Source organism: Aulonocara sp. 'chitande type north' Nkhata Bay, linkage group LG8, assembly GCF_057382095.1.
Source record: "Aulonocara sp. 'chitande type north' Nkhata Bay isolate Kocher_YH1m ecotype deep benthic linkage group LG8, A_spYH_male_GT1.1, whole genome shotgun sequence".
Taxonomy (NCBI): Eukaryota; Metazoa; Chordata; class Actinopteri; order Cichliformes; family Cichlidae; genus Aulonocara; species Aulonocara sp. 'chitande type north' Nkhata Bay.
This window is the reverse complement of record NC_141351.1, coordinates 16,108,467-16,124,768: the sequence shown is the minus strand read 5'-3', so window position 1 is coordinate 16,124,768 and position 16,302 is coordinate 16,108,467. Positions and strand designations below refer to the sequence as shown.

Here is a 16,302-nt window from a genome sequence, read left to right as displayed (position 1 = left end):
TAAAACTCTGTATTCATGTGCTCAGTGTCATATGACGAGAAATTGTTTCCAGCTATTTTTAAAAGTAGTGTCGTTTTAAGGAGGAGGCCTGTTTTCCCATATTTCTTCCTACAGGAGGTTATATTCGTCTGTGTAAGAGAGGAGCCCGTTGTTTTCCTGCACAAGGACAATGACTTTGTGCCATATACCCCGAGGAGGAAGGAAAATCTACATGAGAACCTTCATGACCTGGAAAAAGAGGAGAGGGTGGAAAGCCTGGAGCTCACCATCAGAAAGGAGGTGAGAGACAAACTCATGCGTAATCCCTGATTTTTTTGTGTCATTTGCAACAGTACTAAAACTCTCCTTTCATCCACGCTCCACAGCTCCATGACTTCGCCAAGCTCAACGAAAACGTCTTCTATGTCTACAATGACATCGAGTTCTTTAAAGACGAGCCGCAGAAGATATCTATCACGTGCGAGGAGGACATCCATGTGACCGAAGAGGTCTACAAGAGGCCGATGTTCACTATGCCGGCCTACAGGTTGTTTACATTGTTCCTTTATTATGCCTGAGCTCCTCAAGTCACACGCACAAGTTTACACGAAGCAGCGTGCGGCTGCCTGCTGCTGAACATGCAGGGAAGGTTATAAATAGTGGTGCTTGTTTGTGCAAAGACTGGTTGCCCTGCGTTTTTTTGGAAACGAGAAGAAACGGGGGCGTAAAAACTACAGATTGAAACATCCTGTTTGCAATCAGATCTGCGGTGTCGGCTTTGCTGAGATGTTGTGAACCGCTCGCTGCGTATCCAGGCCAAGAGAATGTATTACTTCCATAGGAGAGCCCTAAAGCATTTACTCTTAATCTTTATGTTTCGTAAACGATAGGATGTTTTATTATAAATAGATTCAAAGTGCAGGTGTTTGGGCTCATCCTGTGATTCAATCTCTCCCATCATCCTTTGCAGTTTGCCGGAAAAGGCATAGTTTCTATCTGATGAGATTAGGAAACACAACATTAGGGAGCTCGGCTGTAAAGTCTTAAGGTTATATGTTTATGTGCTCTGACCTACATAAGGGCAGTATTGACACAACATACACAGGGACGGGTTCAACTCTGGGTGACAGTGTGTTGTTTTGCAGGTACTACAGACTGCCGCTGCCCACAGAGGGAGCACCATTGGAAGAAGACTTTGACGCATTTGTTAACATACTCAGGGTAAGCAGATGTAAAAATGCCAATCACACTACAAACCCAGCTGTTACATAGTCCTTTTTTGGGCTTGTTTTTTATATTTGGATCTTGTTCTGATGCGCCATTAAAGTTATTCATGGCCAGAGCTTTGGAGAGCGCCTGGAGTTTTTCACTGAGGTAGTGAGAAAGTAACGCTAGCTTTTTTAATCCACATGTATGCCATTATCTGTCCTGTATGTGTAATCAATTATTGATAAGTCCCCCAAAAGAAGGCAGTAAGGACTCACTTCATGTCCATTCTTTGGTCATCCACTTTGTCTGGTTTCCGTCCTTCCCTTCACTCATACAGGATGTTCTTTTATTCTTGTTGTGACCTTTTTTGGAGTGGCTTGCAGCAGCCGTTCCCATTCCCTGTGGTTTGAAAGCGGATTCATTTTTTCTGTTTGGATCAGAGCTTTGTTTTAGTAAATCTTAGTCACTCACTGATATTTCCAAAGTGATCAATTCAATGCGGTGAGCCGGATATCATTGGTTTGATGGCCCCAGATGTAGAATTTTAATGGATAGCTTCTTGGAAACGAATTTGATTTCTCTGTAAACTGACATTTTCCAGTGCAAAGTATGTATTATCTATCACGTGACAAGTGGGCATCTCGTGTCCTACGTTAAAAAATGCACCCTATACAGGAAGTACCCTACTATTTTTGGTAGTAAGAGCAGATCTGTTGCACAACTTGGCATTTGGGACTTCTGACATTGTCTTCAATTCATGTGTGAAAATAGCTTAACTCTCATCTATGTGCATCGTTTTCCAGGAGAGCCCAAGCTTGTCTCTGGGCCCTGGTGCATCCCAGAAGCTGCCTGCTCTGCTGTTCAGTTGCCAGGTGGGCGTTGGACGCACCAACCTAGCCATGATCCTGGGCACGCTTGTCATGAATCGCCTCAGGGGTGATTCACAGCCTCCACCCCAGTAAGAAGTCTAGATCAAATAGAAAATCAATGACAAGTATTTATTAATTAATTATTTTTTTTTATAAAGGCAAAATATTTGTTTTGTTTTGTCAGAGTTGAGGAGCCAGCTGCTTCAGAACCCAGACCACTGTTCCAGGTGATCCAGTCTCTGATCAACAAGCTCCCTAATGGACAGCAGGTCATGGAAGAGGTAAAGCTGATAATGTCTGTCTACATAACAATGATTTGAAAGAAAAAAAATTATAATAAATTACACGTAGGTCCCAAATAAAGATTTTATGCAAAAACGAGAGGTACAGAGTATTTTATTACCCAAACAGGTATTTAAAAACAAATTGTTCATATATGTGATTCATTGTCTTTTTCTTCTTCACAGGTTGACCAGGCGATTGCCCTGTGTTCAGAAATGCACAACATAAAAGAAGCAATATATGAGAACAAGAGTAAGCTGGAGGGAATTGGTGAAGATTATCAAATTCAGGTTAGTAATGATATAGATTTTTGAAGTTTGTAACTTGGAACTTCTCTTTAAAAGCAGCAGCTTGTACTATAAATGGCTCATAAACTGCTCAGTTTATGTCCTGCTTAATAGAAGACATGTGAGAGCACAATCAGCCTTGATAAACGTCTTTTACCAGTGAGAGCTCTCGAGCTGATAGAGGACTTGAGAAGTTGATATCATTAATTGATCTCTTTCCTGTCTTTCAAGAAATAAGCTTAATTATTAAAGCAGGTTTGGTTAAAGTGTTTGACTAGAAAAATTATAAAAACCTTGCAGAAGCTGCTACTGTGACCAGATAATCAAGCTTTTATTCCTCTCTTAGGGAAGCAGTACCAAAGACTACTTTCTCAACAGAACAATGCAGAGCTTGGAGCGATACTTCTACTTGATTGCATTCAATGCATACCTTCATGAGCAGGTAAAAAGTTTTTTCAGCATACATGTCTTCTCTGGGACCATGAAAAAGTAATTGTAAGTCGTAACTATGTGTTGTTTTTTGCAGTATCCTCTTGCCTTTGTGTCGAACTTCAGCCAGTGGATGTGCTGCCATGCTTGGCTGTACAGGTTACTGGCCTGCATGGATCTATCAGAGCTGTCCGCTCCGGCAGAGCTGGTCACTAAAGGAGCCCGAGTGCTGGTGGGAAAATCAGATTATTATATTTAACAATATCATTGTTGTTAACATTGCTGATGATGGGGAAGGATGTGCTCTTTGCTCGCATTTCATTCAGAGCCTGATTTATAGGCTATTTTTCATTGCAGATCTTTTTGTTCGTGTTCTGTAAACTTTTAACTTGAAAATGTCAAGCTGTGTCCGTTCTTTCAGTTATTGTGATTTTATAACAATGCAAATAGGTAAATGGTCATTTGTAGCACATTGGTAAATGATTAAACCTCATAAAAACACCACTAGGTTTCACAGAACACATTTACAAGAATCAGTCACAATCCATACAACATTTAGCCACAGGCTAAAGACAGAAAAGTCACCAGTGCCACTAAGGCGACACACTAACTGACCAGGTCGCTAGGTTTGTGTGGCTGCGCTGAGCAGATGAGGATTTGGGGCAATAGTGCGTCATTTAATTCCTGTTTTTGCATCAGAAGCTGTTAAATAAAACGCATATTTCAGATATAGTTTTGAGACATGTTGGCAGACTGAGCTTAAAAGAAACTGATAAAATAAGAAATAATAGAAATATTGAAAAGTCTGCTTGTTTTGAGTTGCATCATTGCTTGGATATTTTTGTATGAAGCTGAAATTCTCAGTCTATGTCCTTGGCTAGCTTTTTCTTTGTAAACATATTCCTGAACAAGTTCCCTAAATCTGTTATGATCTAATCATCATCTCCCTACATTTACCCCTTTAAACTAAATACATTTCCACATAGAAGCCACCATGCTAGCTGCTGGTATGAAAACACATTTCATGCATTCATCCAAGATCCCTCATCTGTATTTGTGATTATCTGTCTTTAAAAGCACCGTATATTACATGCTGTGAATGACTGTGTGTGTGCAGGTTGCTGATGAGTACTTGGCTCCTGACGTGCTCAGCACAGTAAAAGAGATGAAGGCGGTTAACTTCAGACGAGTGCCCAAGATGCCTGTTTATGGAGTGGCTCAGCCAACATCTGAGGTGCAGCAGATTATGTCCTACTTTAATCAAAATAAATGCAAGAAAAATGGGAGATTTTTTAATTTGATCCAGAAAGAAAGAAATGTTTTTGTAATCTTTGCTATAATTACTAAAAGACACACTTTGATATTTTAGTTGTCTTAAAATAAAATCATTTAAACATTCAGCCGACAGTTTTGTAATAGTTATCATCAGTATGCATTTATGCAGTCGGATTTATTCATAAGTACAAACAGACTCAGCAGAATGAGTCATGATTACTTCCCACTCGCCCACCTCAAGACGCTCACACTGGACTTCCAGCTTCTTGCCCTAATCGTCTTAACTTGCTGCGTGCAGGCTACTGGAGCTGTTTTGGCCCATCTGACGGATGAAAAGAGGAAGCACACCCACGTGCTGTGGGTCAACCTACAGGAAGAGCTGGTGTTAGAAGGAAATGGCCAGATTTTTGCTGTGAGGGAGCCCACGTGTCTGGACCAACACATCTCCATCCCCTCATCTGACCCAGAGCTGCTAGAGGTACAGAGAAAATTATTATTTTTTCTGTCTTTTTAAATGTTTTTCATGGTTTTTATATTAGGTTGAATAAATAAAGAATGTCCCAAGGATTTTAGTCTGTTCTTCAAAACAAGTGAAAACATTTCTGTATCCTCCTCCTTTAGAAACTGGAAACATCCCTAAAGGAGGAGATTCTGCAAGCGCAGAAGTGGCTGGAGGTGATCCTTGAGCAGGAGAAACAGATGAAGATGTTTAAAACCTGCCTGACTGTTCAGGAGATCTTCAACCAGCACAAAAGCTCTCACCAGGGCCTTGTCTGCAAACGCATCCCTCTGCCAGACTGCAGCGCACCCAGAGAGGAGGTAATGATGTGTCAGCCTGTGCGTGTAAACACGTGTGTGTACAAACACACGCGTCCTTTCAAACATGCAGTCTCAAGAGGCAGAAACAGCTTCTGGTTCATTTGATAGGTGTTTGGATTAAAGACAGCTGAGAATGATTAAGACTTTTGCTCCCTCTAGTGGTTAATAATCGTAGAACCAGATTTCAATTTGTCAAAACTGTTTATGTGTTATATTTAATATTTTTTTTTCATTTTTTTCATGTGATATCAATACAAATCTGCATAAATAAAGACATATTGTGGTAATATTTGTATGTTTAACCATCTGCAGGACTTTGATAAGCTACTGGAGGGCATGAAGAGCTCCTTGGCCGAGGATTCCCACTCAGCGTTTGTTTTTAACTGCTCCAATGGCAAAGGCAGGACCACAACCGCTATGGTCGTCGCCGTTCTGACTCTCTGGCACTTTAATGTGAGCTGAATATTTGAGTTGTCTGCATGTTTACTGAGAGCCACTCTGTATAAAACCACTTCAACTAATAAAAACTTGGCTTCCATTTGCAGGGTTTTCCTGAGTTTGCTGAAGATGAGATTGTGAGTGTTCCTGATGCTAAGTACACAAAAGGAGAATTTGAGGTATGTGCACTTTAAAAAACAGTATCTTCACCAGCTTGTAAGCGCATAAAAACATCTTGAAGTTTCAATTTCTTTGCATAATGAACACAAGTTTACATAAACTAAAACAGAGAATTTGAGATTAGTCAGCAGCCCTTTGAATTACCTGTATTACAACAATATATCTGTTTGGAAATTAACTAATTTATTCACTCAAAACTGAGTTGTGATGAGGTGTTTGAGCTGGTATGCTGAGGCCAGTTAAAAAATACTCTACGAGTCCTGTGGTTTATTTAAATGTGACTTTGCAAACTTCAGAAGAAGATATTTTCTCCTGGAAACTCTTCCAAACTAGTCATACTCATTTCGAGTCATTTTCCAATTGTGTTGTCATGAACTATTTTTTTAAACATTTAATATGTTAACTGTTATGAGCAGTCTCCGAGTGGTCTGACCTTGGGGTGAATTTGCTAAGATCTACTCTTACCTGATACGTGTTCTGCTGTTGTGCTGAATTTACAAGATAATCAAATCTTGACAGTCAAATGCAACACTTGAATACTTGTTTAAACACAGGTTAATGAAGCTAGAACACCTGTAGATGAGATGTTTTTGGTTGTGCATGCTACTAATGGAATCAAAATACACTGGGAAATAACAGCTATCTATCCGGGTTTTAAGTGATGACGTATGAACCCTGCGTCCGGGTCCAAACTACTCTGTGTTTATTACAGCTCTGGTTTTTAACATGTTTTAATGCTTTGTATCTGGTTCTGTTCAATCTGAACAAGTCCCTAAAAAAAGTCATGACTGTCGGCCTCTCTCAGTTTTAAAACCCTACGATGTACCATAACTACAGCTCACCCATGCATTGGTATATTAATGACTAACCATGTATTGTGGATGGATTATCTCAGTTGTTCTCCTGACTGAAGTTTGGTCCGTTTACAGCATCCTGCCATGCGATTGCATTTGTCCTTAACCATCAGGAAGCTTTTATCCTCCAGCTTCACTGTGTTTATATATCACACTAACATAGCTGTGTTGCTAGCGATCATGTAGCACATCATTATATACCAGCTACCCCAACTTCAGTAACCCTACAAAAAAGGTCACTGCTGTTTAGTTTTCTGTCTCTTTCAGAAATCCCTCAGTTAGATCATGGTATATCATGTTTAGGTGGAAACTAGTGAGCTAACTTCCTGCTAACTTCTAACTCCATGAACTTTAACAGTGGATGCCTGGATGTTAAACTTAATTCTTACACCTGGTAGAGCAGCTACACTGATCCAGCTGAAAGACGAAAGAATGAAATCAGTTTGTAACTCTCAGTGATGCGGCAGTGTTCATTTGACTTTGGGACCTGTAGCGGAGTTTGGACTGGTGTTCTGACAAACCATCCTATTTGGCAAACCGTCCTACCCGTAGAATAATTTTACGACGACGTCTGAAAAATCATCCTACTTTGGCAAACCGTCCTACCGATAGAATAATCATCCTACACGTAAAATTACCCGCTCCGAAGCAAAAAACCTTTGCTTATTTTAAACACTTTTTAACTACAATACAAACAGTTAATACATACTCATTTTTTAATTTCAACTGTCATACTAAACCAGTAAAATCTGGAACACACTGCATTTAGCGTTTCGTGTATGCCAGCGTGTCCTCCAATTGGACATGAATAAAACTCATGAAAGATCCTCGTGGCATCGTCCTTGGTTTTTACTAGAGATACCACCTTTTTATGTCCAATACCGATACCGATTTCATAAGTTTGCCGATACCGATATGAATTCGATATAGTGTATTTTATAATCAATAAAACTGTTTTTTAAAAAAATATATCTTGCTGCATTTTGTATAAGTTCATACTCAAGTTTTAAAAAACCAAACACTAAAGCTATTCTGTTATACCTTCATGGAAAAAATACTCTGCACCCAAAATATTTCATAGTTCAGGAATGCTGACCAATCTAATAAACTTAATGCTCTGATGATTCAGATGATTCAGATGATCTTCATGTTTCACTCGCACCACATATCCAAACCAATATCATGGCCCAGCAGCTTGTACGGCTGTGGCTCCAGCAAACATCAGCTGATACTAGAAAGTAATATTAAATAAATTCTAGCAACAGCTTATCAAGCTTAAACGTGCTGCTGTTGTTCATTCACTGTTTTCCTCTTTCTGGTGGAAAGTGGGCGATAAAGAAACAAGAGAGACGGGACTTGCGACAGAAAAGCCGATAAGCTGATCATTGAACAGTTTCATGATTGAAGTAGCAACAGGAGAGGGAGTGGGGAGAGAAGAAGAGAAGAAGAGGCAGCTGTGCAGCATAAAGGCAGAATAACTTCATCTTTGTGTCTAAGGTCATGAGCTGGGTTACGCCATGTTGCAAGTTTTGTGAAAGTGCTTTTGATTGATTGATTGATTGATTGATTGATCATACTTTATTCATCTCGAGGGAAATTGGGTTAAGGCTGCCAGCTGTGCAAGCGCCATCTTACCCTTCCGACCATACATACAGTGGGGCAAAAAAGTATTTAGTCAGCCACCGATTGTGCAAGTTCCCCCACCTAAAATGATGACAGAGGTCAGTAATTTGCACCAGAGGTACACTTCAACTGTGAGAGACAGAATGTGAAAAAAAAAAATCCATGAATCCACATGGTAGGATTTGTAAAGAATTTATTCGTAAATCAGGGTGGAAAATAAGTATTTGGTCAATAACAAAAATACAACTCAATACTTTGTAACATAACCTTTGTTGGCAATAACAGAGGTCAAACGTTTACTATAGGTCTTTACCAGGTTTGCACACACAGTAGCTGGTATTTTGGCCCATTCCTCCATGCAGATCTTCTCGAGAGCAGTGATGTTTTGGGGCTGTCGCCGAGCAACACGGACTTTCAACTCCCGCCACAGATTTTCTATGGGGTTGAGGTCTGGAGACTGGCTAGGCCACTCCAGGACTTTCAAATGCTTCTTACGGAGCCACTCCTTTGTTGCCCGGGCGGTGTGTTTTGGATCATTGTCATGTTGGAAGACCCAGCCTCGTTTCATCTTCAAAGTTCTCACTGATGGAAGGAGGTTTTGGCTCAAAATCTCACGATACATGGCCCCATTCATTCTGTCCTTAACACGGATCAGTCGTCCTGTCCCCTTGGCAGAAAAACAGCCCCATAGCATGATGTTTCCACCCCCATGCTTCACAGTAGGTATGGTGTTCTTGGGATGCAACTCAGTATTCTTCTTCCTCCAAACACGACGAGTTGGGTTTATACCAAAAAGTTCTACTTTGGTTTCATCTGACCACATGACATTCTCCCAATCCTGTGCTGTATCATCCATGTGCTCTCTGGCAAACTTCAGACGGGCCTGGACATGCACTGGCTTCAGCAGCGGAACACGTCTGGCACTGCGGGATTTGATTCCCTGCCGTTGTAGTGTGTTACTGATGGTGACCTTTGTTACTTTGGTCCCAGCTCTCTGCAGGTCATTCACCAGGTCCCCCCGTGTGGTTCTGGGATCTTTGCTCACCGTTCTCATGATCATTTTGACCCCACGGGATGAGATCTTGCGTGGAGCCCCAGATCGAGGGAGATTATCAGTGGTCTTGTATGTCTTCCATTTTCTGATGATTGCTCCCACACTTGATTTTTTCACACCAAGCTGCTTGCCTATTGTAGATTCACTCTTCCCAGTCTGGTGCAGGTCTACAATACTTTTCCTGGTGTCCTTCGAAAGCTCTTTGGTCTTGGCCATGGCGGAGTTTGGAGTCTGACTGTTTGAGGCTGTGGACAGGTGTCTTTTATACAGATGATGAGTTCAAACAGGTGCCATTCATACAGGTAACGAGTGGGGGACAGAAAAGCTTCTTACAGAAGACGTTACAGGTCTGTGAGAGCCAGAGGTTTTCCTTGTTTGAGGTGACCAAATACTTATTTTCCACCCTAATTTACGAATAAATTCTTTACAAATCCTACCATGTGGATTCATGGATTTTTTTTTTCACATTCTGTCTCTCACAGTTGAAGTGTACCTCTGGTGCAAATTACTGACCTCTGTCATCATTTTAAGTGGGGGAACTTGCACAATCAGTGGCTGACTAAATACTTTTTTGCCCCACTGTACATTACACAAACATCACATGGGGAAGACAGGTCAGAGGGGTATAACATGGAAAATGCACAACATGAGGAAAGATAAGGAGAAAAAAATAACTCCCTCCAGACTGAGCTCCAACAGGGAGATCAGTTTGAGAACAGAAAAAAACACCTCTGCACATAGCACATGAAAAAACTCCTAATACACCAAAGAAACACATGACAAGCAACAGGGATGGGTAAAGGGTGAGAGACAGCCAGTGTAGACAGTGCATCCGGGCCTGCAGCATTTTGTCATAGTTACATCACATTTTTTTTATTTCTCCCCGATATCCGATCCAGTAATTTAGGTCAGGATCGGGCTGATACTGATACTGTATATTGGATCGGTCCATCCCTAGTTTTTACTAATCTTCTGGTTCCAGAAAAGAGTTGTCCATCTTCATCAAAAATATTTACAAATGAATTTAACCAAATATATGAGTTGTTAGTATTAACAATAAATTTCTGACCATTTAGTCTGAATTTTGAGACATATTGTCCGAGGTTTTGCCTCTGAGCCTTGTCATAGCCGGAAGGTTAGGAGTCAGCAGAAATGAACGAGTAAATCTCTTCCCATTTCTTCTCAATATGTAAATAGACATTTTCTTTTGAGCTTCAATATGTGCAGCAAACAATGCACATAACCTATTAAATAACCACATTACCTAAATAGACTTAACATACCATACAGATATTAATGAATTAGAATTTAATAGTCTTATCACTCAGCAAGAATGCACTGCAAACTTGCTAACTTTGTCGGTAACATCAAATTTGTCCAAAAACTTGACAGCAGACTTAACCAAAGCTGCAAATTCGACAGTTTTGTGCAAAAAGCAGATAAGGATTTCACTTTAAAATGAACAAACACTCAAAATGGCTTAGAAAATCAACTATCCACGTCAATAAAGTGCTAATACTTACCTATTTTCCAAATATGAAAACGGAGTAGCGTTAAATCACAGCTGGTGTTCTGACAAATCATCCTACTTTGGCAAACCGTCCTACCAGTAGGATAATTTTACGCTGGCTTTTGACAAACTGAAACAGTGACTCTTTGTTTATCTATCTGCAGGATTATGCAAAAACTACTAGGCCAGATTTCATGAAAATTAATGGAGAAGTGGAGAAAAAGAGGCAAAATAAGATCCTAAAATATTGCATTTAAAGTTGCAGAATAAGCTCTTTAAGTGTTCCTTCTGTTTATTTTTTTTGTATTGCTTTTTATCCCCACTTTTGTTGTTTGCCTTGTGTAAAGCATTTTGTAACAATGTCTTGAAAAACTGCTATACATAAGGTATTATTCATAGGTCTTTATAGCAAGTGTGTAGGGCAAATGTTCCAAAACTGAATCCTATAAATTCCATTCCATCATTCAATAAAAAAGCACTCTACACATTCAGTTCAGCACCAAAGGACATGAAGAAAAGGTTAGCATTGGGTAATTACTTATAAATAAAATCTGGAAGGAATTGCATTCAGAAGATGAACCTGGTATCAAAATGATGATACAGAGGAGACATTTCATATGCCCTAACTTGCTTGGGCACCTTACTGATAAAACCCCATGAAAGTTTATCTAAAAAACAGCGTAACTGGTTGAGCCACCACTGGCAACAAGAACTGCTACAAGGTGTTTTTGATAATTGTCAATGAGCCTTTCACATTGCTGTGGAGGAATTTTAGCCCTCACTTCTTTGTAGAATTAATTTAATTCCACTTTGAAGGGTTTGCAAGCTTAAAAAGCCTGTTTAAGGTCATCAAATCATGTTCGGCTACATAACCCAGGTGCGCTTGAGCTTTAGGCCACAAAGTGATAGCCAGACTTTGTCCTTCAGGATTTTCTGGTAGGGAGCACATTTAATGGTTCCATCAATTACAGCGAGTTGTCCAGGTCCTGAAGCAGCAATGGAGCACCAGATGATCACACCACCACCATGTTTGACTGTTGGTGTGATGTTCTTTTTTTATGAAAAGCTGTGTTCGTTTTATTCCCGATGTAATGATGTGACTCAAACGTTCCAAAAAGTTGAACATTTGTTGCAGTGGTTTTCTCATTGGAACTCTCTCATGGATGCTGTTTTTGGCCATTGTTGTTGAGCAAGTCTTAAGATGTTATTCTGGGTTCTTTTATGACCTCCTTGATGAGTCGTCGATGCGCTCTTGGAGTAGCTTTGGTAGGGCAGCTGTTCGTGGGAAGGTTCGCCACAATTCCAAATGCTGTCCAAGTGTGGATAATGACCTATCGTGGCTTTGTAACAGTTTCCAGGCTGATGTCATTGACTTCTCAGCTGTTCCCGCATGTCTTTAGATTGTGGCATGATGTGTTGCTTTGTGGGTTCGTTTAACCTACTCCACTTTATCAGACATCATCTGTCTAAGTGATTTTTGGTTTCAACAGTTCTAGCTATAATCAGTTTTCCAAAAAAATATGATTGATCACAATTAATTAATGATTTAACAAGAGATGCAGTTCGTGTTTCACACGTTGCCAGGCAGGTTTAGTTAGCTTTCATCTTTAAAAAACATGAAATCGTCATTTAAATATTTCCATTTTTTATTTGCTCAGGTTATCTTTGTCTTATATTAAAATAAGTTCCATGATGAAACACGAAACATGTAATTGTGACAAAAACTGAGAAATCAGGAAGGGGTACAGCTGTTTTTTGCAGGACCGTGTGTGATAAGCCATTGTATTTATGAAATATTAAGATAACTCAAAAGACTTTCTTAATAGGAAGGTAGAATTAATTACATTTTTTAAACAAAAAAAAAAAATCATCATCATCATCATCAACTTTATTTATAAAGCACTTTAAAACAACCACAGCTGACACAAAGTGCTGTACATTGGAACTGTAAAATAAAATTACATGAGATATAAATAAAAAACAAATAAAAGAAGAGTGAAATCATTAATTAAATAACTACTGCATTAAAAAAGAAACTAAGTCTCACTGAGGTTAAAAGCCAAGGAATAAAAGTGGGTTTTAAGACGTGATTTAAAAGTGGACAGTGAAGGGGCCTCTCTAACATGCATGGGCAAATTATTCCATAATTTTGGAGCCACAATAGAGAAGGCCCTGTCCCCTCTGAGCTTCCTCCTGGATCTCGGTACCTCCAGGAGCAGCTGGTCAGCTGACCTGAGAGACCGACAGGGTATGTGGGGATGAAGAAGCTCAGAGAGGTAAGGCGGGGCAAGACTGTGTAGACATTTAAAAACAAACATAAGAATTTTAAAATTAACTCTAAAAGACACAGGCAGCCAGTGCAGAGAGGCCAGCACGGGGGTTATATGCTCTCTTTTTCGAGTTCCTGTTAGGAGTCGTGCAGCCGCATTTTGAACCAGCTGCAGACGTGAGAGCAATGACTGACTGACCCCCACATAAAGTGAGTTACAGTAGTCCAGGCGGGAAGAAATAAAAGCATGGATCACTGTTTCAAGGTGCTGCCTCGAAAGAAAAGATTTTAGTCTTGCCAGTCGCCTTAAATGATAAAAACTGGACTTCACCACTGCTCTGATTAATTTTGAGGGATTTGATTGGAGCCACTATGGAGGCAGCCTTTAGTGATCCATCTAGACGCTAAAAAGCTATAATATTTTGTATCTTCACTATTTGAAGAGCCATTAGTTGAACCCAAACATAACTCCAAATGAATGAAACCTCTAACTCGGCAGCATCATTTCATCAGGTAAAAAGTGAGACTGTGTCAGTATTAGCTAAAAGGCTCGTCTGAATCAACATGAGCTCAATAATCATTTTAAGGTTTTTCATCTTTGCATATTTTATGTAACAGGAATTAACTTAGCGTGTTGACCTAAAAGGACAGACAAGCCTACTTTGCATTAAGCAAACAAACCATCGACCTGTAGTTAATTAAAAGGCATGTTAGTTAATATGGGACTGATAACAGGTCACCTCTTTTTGTGGTGTAAACTGGCATTCTTTGTGTATTTCGCCAATGACTCTGAATAGGACAAAAAGTTTTCTCCCTATTTTTAACTTTGTATTCATCTTGATTTCATTGTTAGTATAAAAGTCACAGAGGGGCTACAAACAAAGTTTAGTAAGATGGCTTTTAGCTGACCTGCTACACAGCGCTGTAGTTTTACATCATCCAAACATGGTGATGGAAGCATTCCATATTTCCACTAGGTCAACACACAAATCAGCATGCTGACATACATTCACAGCAACGTTTCATTTAGGTCAGGACTGACAGGCCGTGCTCTAAAAACTAAGCTGTGTGTTGCAAAAAGAGCTGTTAGTTTTCTTGCTGCTTAAAATAACAAGAAGACTAAAAGCTAGTCATAGTATTCGTTTTAATGCTTTTTCATTGCAGTGATGCAAAGTGTTGAATTTCAAACACAAATGCAGAGTAAAAATAACGTATTAAAGCACCAATCCCAGTTTTATTTGAATGAGTTAAACAGCTTTCTACAATGTTGTTTAAAAAGAATCTAGTTGCAGTATCATGCTGATTCAATAAAAAAATTATTCTTATCTGTCTTAGGCGGGTGTGGATTTAGCCAGTCTGGTTAAATATTTCAGTCTTATCATAACTTCAATATCTGTGTTGGAAACGTACTCTAAAACAAGGCTTTTTTATTTTTTCTTCTCTCCAGATTGTAATGCAGCTGGTGCGTCTGCTCCCTGATGGCCACAGGATGAAGCGGGAGGTGGACACGGCCCTGGACACTGTCAGCGAGACCATGACTCCCATGCACTACCATCTGAGAGAGATCATCATCTGCACTTACAGACAGGTACGCCACATTACTCTGTCCTAAAGACATGGGGCATCCATTTTTAGTGAAATAGATCTGAAACATTTTTCTTTCTCTTAGGAGACTGAAACAAATCGGCAAAAATGTCGATTTGTGTGCTGTATTGATTGTCGGTGTAGTTTTGCACGTGGTCCATAGATGGCAGCACAAACTAGTTTTTATAGCTTCACCTTAAACCCACAGAGATGAATGAGAAGGATCCACTGTGCAACTCGGTGAACTTCCTTTCAGGTCTTAATGGAATAGAGTGGGACCAGAAAAGGCAGGAAATGACAATATTATGAGCTCTTTATCTCTTGATGAAGAGTAATGGTCCACTTGGTGTAAGGTTGCATATCCTGTGGCTCTAATCTGCTTTCATTGCTACTTGCATTGAATGCCTTTCAAGAAAAAAAGACCCTTTAAAAACAAGAAATAAGGAGAAAAAAAAACAATATGAAAGGTGTTCCATGCAAAATATAAAGAAGACAGAAGCAGTTTGTAAAAGGGGTTTCAGGGTCTGTCCTCATGCTGTGCTTTAGCTATTTGTAATGCAGTCAAATCATGGTGCCTTTGTGCACTGTCAGCTGTTCCCTTCATGCTGGTTGCACTCAGTGCTGTCTCCACATTTTCAATGGGCCTCGTTGTCCGATTAAATCTGTCTTTCACGTGTATTCTCTGCCTGCTTGTCACTCTGTGGTGTCAGGCTCCACGGAAAAAAAAAAAAGATTCCCTTCAGCTCACTTTATAATCGTTTGGATCAATGTAACTGTATATTTGGATTGAACTTAGTAAAAGTGCTCAATGTAATTTAATTTGCAGTTTAAATTTGTGAGGTAATAAAACTTGAGAATAAAAAAAAAACAGGAATAAAAACAATGCGTTCGGCATGTTTGTTAGCTTTCACGTATAAACACAGTTGGTTTGAAAACTCTACATCATAACTGTAGCTGCTGATCATGTGGGCACACTGCTAAAAAGATCTCCCTCGGGGCAAGAAACTGCAGTCATATTTCAAACAAGGTCCTGTGTTAGCCAAACGTATTCAGAAGAAAAAACAACTGAACAAATGGCTGCAGGATTTATAGCCCTGCATTGAATACTAATACATCCTGCAGAGTAGTGGGCAACGGGGTTTTTTGGAGCAGGTAAGGGTTTATTGAAATGAACCAAAGAGAAAAGACTTCAAAACTAACTAAGTGATAGTCAGAGCTACATAAAAGAGTAAATGGTATTTGCATTTCATGCACACCACATACAATAATAGCCTTTTATGTTTTGTTATGCTTTGATTAGTGTACTGGTTTTAACTTTTCTGCAGGTAGTATCATACGGTATCATTGTCACAGGAGTAAATGATGGCCAGTCTGAAAAAAGAACCAGAATGTTGTTAATCAGATTTATCCTGTAGAGCTGCCACAGTGGACCTCAGATTGGCACTGTGTTCCTGTTCCAGCGTTTTTCCTTCTGCCTGAACCAGCAGGCCAGGTGATAAACAGTGCCAGATGTGGCTAGAACTGGCAGGCAGCAGCAGACTAAAGAGGGGGGAGAGAAGGGGGGGAGCCCCCATTCCCAAAACACACGCACACATACACTCTCTCTATCCTCACCTCCCCCTCTCTTAAAGCACCCTCCTC

At 39.9% G+C, this 16,302-nt stretch overlaps 1 protein-coding gene across 6 annotated transcripts in view; it reads left to right on the top strand.

The window, feature by feature from the left end:
- The window catches only part of pald1a (phosphatase domain containing paladin 1a), a 58,636-nt gene that overhangs the window by 12,106 nt on the left and 30,228 nt on the right, over positions 1 to 16,302 (top strand). For all 6 annotated transcript variants that reach the window (XM_086303876.1, XM_086303873.1, XM_086303875.1 and 3 more), the window contains exons 5-18: positions 115 to 279; positions 366 to 526; positions 1,125 to 1,200; positions 1,992 to 2,146; positions 2,242 to 2,338; positions 2,525 to 2,629; positions 2,973 to 3,068; positions 3,153 to 3,287; positions 4,173 to 4,289; positions 4,629 to 4,808; positions 4,952 to 5,149; positions 5,462 to 5,602; positions 5,695 to 5,766; positions 14,525 to 14,665. In XM_086303876.1, coding sequence (XP_086160002.1) covers positions 115 to 279; positions 366 to 526; positions 1,125 to 1,200; positions 1,992 to 2,146; positions 2,242 to 2,338; positions 2,525 to 2,629; positions 2,973 to 3,068; positions 3,153 to 3,287; positions 4,173 to 4,289; positions 4,629 to 4,808; positions 4,952 to 5,149; positions 5,462 to 5,602; positions 5,695 to 5,766; positions 14,525 to 14,665 — 1,839 coding nt within the window. The remainder of the gene's footprint in view (positions 1 to 114; positions 280 to 365; positions 527 to 1,124; positions 1,201 to 1,991; positions 2,147 to 2,241; positions 2,339 to 2,524; positions 2,630 to 2,972; positions 3,069 to 3,152; positions 3,288 to 4,172; positions 4,290 to 4,628; positions 4,809 to 4,951; positions 5,150 to 5,461; positions 5,603 to 5,694; positions 5,767 to 14,524; positions 14,666 to 16,302) is intronic.